This window comes from Anopheles coustani, chromosome 3 (genome assembly GCF_943734705.1).
Source record: "Anopheles coustani chromosome 3, idAnoCousDA_361_x.2, whole genome shotgun sequence".
Lineage (NCBI taxonomy): Eukaryota > Metazoa > Arthropoda > Insecta > Diptera > Culicidae > Anopheles > Anopheles coustani.
The window spans coordinates 70,306,213-70,312,518 of NC_071288.1; the positions used below are offsets into that span (position 1 = coordinate 70,306,213).

The following is a 6,306-nucleotide window of genomic DNA, read 5'->3' on the forward strand; positions in this document are numbered from 1 at the left end:
ATTCTGGCGGAATAAGGAAGTGGGAAATCGGGAAGCTAGGCGTCTACAATACCGCCACCCCCGGCCACCGACTTTACTCAATTACCTGTTAATCTAATCAAATATTTTGATTTTTTGTGTGGCGTGTGTGGGTGTGTATGTGGGTATTTCCTTCCGAAATTCCACGTTGGGTCATTCATGCATGATTACGACAGGTGGTGACAAAACCGCACAACGCTGATGAGGAGAAAGCTGAAACCCTAAGGCGGGAGGGTGGATGACACGTTGGCATGCAGACTGGGCTGGCGAAAATGAGGAAAAACTCGTTCATGAAGTATGTATGTGATCGACACTCGCTTAACGCTTTCCACGGAGGGTTGGCGGTAAGTGATAGGGAAAATTTTCAACAATTTTCCAAAGCCAACCGAGCGGAGCGAGGTGCGATGCGGTTGTGAGTAAAAGTATTCACTCGAAGCATTACGCTTCCGTGTTGAAGCAGGGTGAGGAAAATTGATTAATAACGTGTTCTAAAGAGACAAAAACAGTGAAGAAATTTATAAAATTCTTTGACTTTCATAAAAAAGCCTAAGCGCATTTTGTTTACTTTAAATCAGTTGAATAACAGTCAACAAAACACAAATCATAGCAGGCTCTTTGGGTAATTTATTTTTCTCCCTTCAATCATAAAGGTTATTTTTGTTGTTGTGTATAGAAAACAAACGCAAAAATTATCATTCGATTGAATAAAGAAACTAACTGCACTCAACCATTGTCCAAATCTAAACGAAGTAAAAGTAGTACCATGGTGAGTGAGTTCTATTTCCTTCAAATACCAGGCGTCTCCATTGTAATGATTGAAAAAACTTCATCGTACCGGTAGCGAAATCGCTACTAGAGCCAGTTTTTCTTCCCACCAACCAAGCAGCCCGTGAATCGCGGCCAGGTTCTGGAATGAAACACTTAGATGAAATTGCAACAAAGCAAGCGAGGAAAGGCAGCCCTTCATTGGTATAGCCGCGCCGTTGAACGGCGTCGTGTTAAATGTGCTGTTAATGTTTATCTTCTCGCCAGGTGGAAACCACTTCCGCGAGTGTAGACCGGCGTAATGATCGCTGGTTGGCGTTCCTTTTGTTTTTCCCCCCAGACGCCCGAATGCCATCGCGCGTGCCATGATGTATGATGCAAAACTCCTCTTCCGAACCGAAGACAGAACCTCAAGCAAACGGTACGGGGAACGACAAGCAAGAAAGAAAAACGTACATTGAAACAAAGTGTGCAGAATTTCCCACCCCGAGGCCCGCCGGGCATGAGTGGTGCGAATGCGTTGGGAATTCAAATCCTTACCCTTGTCTGGCGTTCGGATACACTCTGCAACGCGAACACGCGCCCGGGAAACGGCCGTAAACCGAACCTATCATCGCACGTGTGCCCTACATTTATGGGCCTTTTTGCCACACACTAACACACACACAAACATGGAACAGTTGAAGCGCCCACAAAGTGCCAACGATACGTATTTCCCGACGAAACGGGCACCGCGAGCGTAATCGACCAGACAGTCACGATCCCGCTCTATCGTCCTTGTTTTATTCCAGTCGTTTTTTTTTTGTTTTCTATCCCTTCAACTTCTTCTTCCCAGGAACCAGTTACAGCTGAAAGCCGCCTGCCGGTACGTTACACCGACGGTAATTACAGATTCATGTAACGTGAGCTATTCGGGGAGCATTCAAATGGAAAATCCACCACCGGTCCAATCCACTCGAGACCGGGCTTTTCCGTTGGGCTCCATTTGTTTTATCATTCGGTTTTGTTTTACCGTGTATGTGTATGTGTTTCTTTTGCGCCCCGAGGCCCCAGAGCAAAACTTGGCCCACCACCAAAACACAATGAATGGGAAAATCCATAATTTGTTTTGTTATTTTCAACCACGAAAAAGGCCGCCCTTCGGTTGTGTTGCGTCCGAGAGCCAGACCGGGAAGTTTTCCAAGCAAATATTCATACATTCCGGTGGCGTGAACCCGCAACCTGCAACACCAATGCAACTACCGCGACGGCCGCGAAAAGGGAAAGTTAAAGTGACCGCGAGTTTTCCGGTGGCTTCCCGAGCTTTACTCCGTTGAATTTGTGCTCATTATTCGAGCACACCAAACTTTGGCCAGCAAACGAGTAAAAGGAAACCCCGTCGTCACGGCACGACAATAGGAACGGGCGCTTTACAGTTGAACATCGGAGTTTGGTGGCTTGGTACGGAATGCTCTTTAAGCGGCCACACGGTTCACACATTTCAACTGCACTTCCGGATGGTCGCATTATCGTCGGAATGATTTTTTGCCATGAGCTCCCAATGGTGTGAGGAGAAAGGAATAAAACACTAGAACCGTTGGTGCCAGGCAAACGAGGTGAGCAAGCGATTCATTCGAATTCCCTGTCAGCACCAACATCCCCACCAGAGTACGGACTCTTGACTCTTTTCACCTTTCGAGAAAAACAATACAAAAACTCCATCGGCTCCGAAAATCACTTTTCGCAACGATCTCGGGTCCGAAATCTACCGGGAGTCACTCGCCCCTCAAAAGTCACTCGTTACCACCAGTGCGACGCGTAGGGAACATCGGCGGCCTTATCTATCCTTTCCCATACGCCAAAAACCCGACCGCAAATGGGGCGGCTAAAGGGTTTGGGCAAAAGTTTTCCCTCACCCGGAAAAGGAATGCATTACCCGAAAAAGGTACATTTTCAGATCCAACTGAAATGGTATGCCAGAGTGCGAGATGGGGAGAACGACAGGGAGATATACCATTCGTTGCCCTTTTTTCGTTGCCGGAAAAACCGGGACGCCGGGACGGGCCGACGGGATGCCGACGTGTAAAAAGCATTCCGTTAAAAACAACGGACAACAAACGGGGATAATCATGGCAAACTGTGGTGCTGGGTGTTTCCGTAATTCCGCAACTCCGGGAAGCCCCGGGTTTGTTGCGCTGTCGTACGAAGCGATGAAAATAAAAACGTACGGATTGCGGTTAGTCGCCTCGGTTTATCCTTTCAATTTTCACCAACCAATTTCACGTTTTTTTCCTCAAGCTTACATTTTCGCGTGCGTCTTTGGATTAGCGCGGGGATTAAAACTCACTCGCCCTCAGCGTTCCATCTGCATACCGTAACCGAGCAGAATCTAACTTAGCTGCTTCCGTGCTAGTCACTCTTCAACACATTTTAATTACAATTACTCGCGAGAAAAAAAAAACAAATGGCGAGCTGCCCGGAAAGTTGGAGCATACACTTGGTGCCTTCTTGAACGGAACCAACGCTCCTCGAAAGTACGTCTCGCTCGGTGCAAGCGGAATGATGGGATTGGTCGAGGATAATGGTGGTGTTCCACTTTGCTGCATATCGTTGCTGTTGTGGCGCAGCGTTTCCCCCTTGAAACGTCCGAGCGCGCAACGGGAAAGTTACTTATTTTCTTTTCTTTTGAGAGGACAATTAACAATGATTAAATTAAAATTTTCCGCCAGTCAAAATGGGAGTTGGATTTAGTTGGATGTTTCGTTTGTGTAATGTATGCAGCTCTATTTATTTTATCATTCTTGCAGATGCTTAGGATAGCGCACCAGATTATCATAAAAAAACACGGGAAGGACCAGTTCGTGATAATAGAGTTTAAGAGCTCTCATCTAACCTACGAACACTAGAGCTATTTTATCGTAATGTGTTTGAATCTTTCATTATTGCTGCTTGGTTTCATTTTTGTAGTAACACGAACACTGTTTCGCACTTCTTTTGTTAAAAGGACTGCGAGTATGCTTGGAGAGCCTGGATTCGTGTAGAAATACTGATACATTCACTTGATTGCGACCCAAAGGACACCACCCTATGCCAAACATTCGACCAAATCATCAGTTCATTCCTTGTGTTGAAGGAAACATTCAAGAAACATTTCCAGCACTTCACTTAAACACGTCACAAATACCTTACACGAGCATCGGTGCACGAGGACGTGTGTTAAAACTTATGCAATTTTTCGTAGCTTTATACAGCACAACTTTTCTAAAATGTACACGTATGCTTTGTACCGATGAAAAATCACAATACATTTATCTAACTTATTGTTTTGAGTGACGAAATAAAATATAAACTAATTGTCCTGTCTGGCTACTGTGGATTCGTAAGACTTAATTACTCTAACTAAAAATAAAACCAATTGCTTAACGTAAGATGGAATTTTACAAACGAATGGAATGGAAACAGATTATCAAATACTTTGAGTAAATGGTCGGACGACAGCCTCGTTCGCTAAGTATCTGTTAAGTGGTATAAATTAATGTATAGCTTATGTAGACATAGATATCATCGGAATCGTCCCCGAATCACCTTCATTCGCTTCCTCCGATCCGATGGAAATCAATTTACACACTTGCATCGCACTCCTCCAACCTTCAGTACTATAACTCCGTCATCGGAAGTGGCTTGTTGTAGTAAACGTTCGGGTTCTGCTGCAGGTACAGCGGGTAGCCGTTGAGAATCGGTTGCGCGGCCGGTCCGTGGTAGAGATTGCTCGACCGTATGAAGTAGTCGTCGTCCGAGAGTGGCTTCTCGTAATCCCCGTGCACGGTGGATAGCTCGGCCCGGTGTCCTAGCGGAGGCAGTACCATTGGCAGCCCACCACCGCCGGCTGGAGTGACACTGGACGTGGCCGCTGCAGCAGCTGCCGCCGCCTTGCTTTTGCAGCCATTTTTAACGTACTCCCGCAGCAGCCCACGGAAGCGGTAGAACGCGAGGGCGATGGCGGTGACGATGGCCACCAGGGGCACCACGACCGAGATGAGGTTTTTGTTCTTCTCGAGGATGTACTCACATTCCCACTGGTCGGGCAGGTGCTGGGGGCAGCCGGTCGCGTTGTAGCTGACGCGTGCCGCCGTCTGGAGCCGCAGCAGCAGCTTCGAGTAGTAGCAGTCGCAGTTGATCGGATTGTCCGAGATGTCGACCGTGCGGAGGCTGTTCCACGAGAACATACCCTCGTCCAGCCGCTCGAGCCCGTTGTTGCGCAGGCTGAGGTGCTTCAGGTAGAGCAGACCGGCGAACGTTTCCTCCTCCAGCTCGGTGAGCGCCTTGTTGGACTCAATCACAACCGCCTCGAGGTTGGTGTTGGTCTGAAATGCGGCCCGCTCGATGCGCCGCAGGTAGAGCGAACCCTTCAGCTCGAAGCGCTTCAAATTGGAGAGCCCTCGGAACGAGTGGGCCGGCAGCGTTTCGAAGTGGTTCTGTCCAATCGCCAGCTCCTCCAACCGTCGCAGCACGGCCAGGGCAGCGGTCGGCACGCGCTGGAACCGGTTGTCGGCCAGATTGAGCGACTTCAGGTTCTCTATCCCACCGAACGTGCCCTCGGTGACGTTCGGCAACAGGCTGCCACGCAGATCGAGCAGCGTCAGCTCGGACAGCACCCGGAACGCACCGTCCTCGATGCCGGCGAGCGAATTCGTACCGATGTACAGCTCCGCCAGCTTGTCCACCGGCCGCAGCGTGTCCTCGGACGGAATTACACTCAGCAGATTATCGTCCAGCAGCAGTATCTTCAGATCTCCGATGCCCACGAACGCCCCGACCGACAGCCCGACGCTTGCAATCCGATTCTGGCCCAAGTTCAGCTCCTCCAGCTTCGCCAACGGCGTGAACGTCAGCGCATCAATCTGATCGATCAGATTGCCCCGGAGATTCAGCACCAGCAGCTCGCCCAGCCCGACGAACGTCCGGTTCGAGATGGTGCTGATTTTGTTGTGATTCAGGTGCAGCTGCTGCAGCTTGCGCTGGTGGCCGAACGTGCGGTCCGGGATGTTGAAGAGATAGTTGAAGCTCAGGTCGAGCAGCGTCAGCTCGGAGTAGAACTGAATCGACGAGTCGATGATGCGAATTTTGTTATTCTTGATGACCAGCCGCTGGATGGACGGGTTGAGCGCTATCGGTAGCACGTCCAGGTGCCCTTCTTCGCAGTTCACGTCCAGCTTGTCGTCGTCGCAATGGCACCGGTGCGGGCAGTGCAGCAGACTCGACGACAGGTCCGGCACGATGAGCCCGAGTATGAAGATCCACGAAATGATGAGTGCCATCTCGGGGGATCAAATATCAAGTACGGTTATCTGCAACGAGGTAAGAAAACATATTCGATAAGTTTTGGGGCGAATGGCGATTCGATGGTGGGAAATGAGGGAATACATATTACAGTCGTTGCCACCTATTGAGATAGCTTATCAGATTCTGTCTCTGACTTTGTCTCTTACTCATCAGTTTTTGTCTCGTGTTCTTCTGAGCTTGTCTCTTGATTTCAAATTTCTC

The 6,306-nt window shown here is 49.0% G+C and overlaps 1 protein-coding gene across 1 annotated transcript; it reads right to left on the reverse strand.

Annotated features, from left to right (window-relative positions):
* Positions 1 to 4,418: 4,418 nt before the first annotated feature.
* Positions 4,419 to 6,080, reverse strand: LOC131259482 (toll-like receptor Tollo). Its single transcript, XM_058260984.1, has one exon. The coding sequence runs from the start codon at positions 6,078 to 6,080 to the stop codon at positions 4,419 to 4,421; it is 1,662 nt and encodes a 553-aa protein (XP_058116967.1).
* Positions 6,081 to 6,306: the final 226 nt, after the last annotated feature.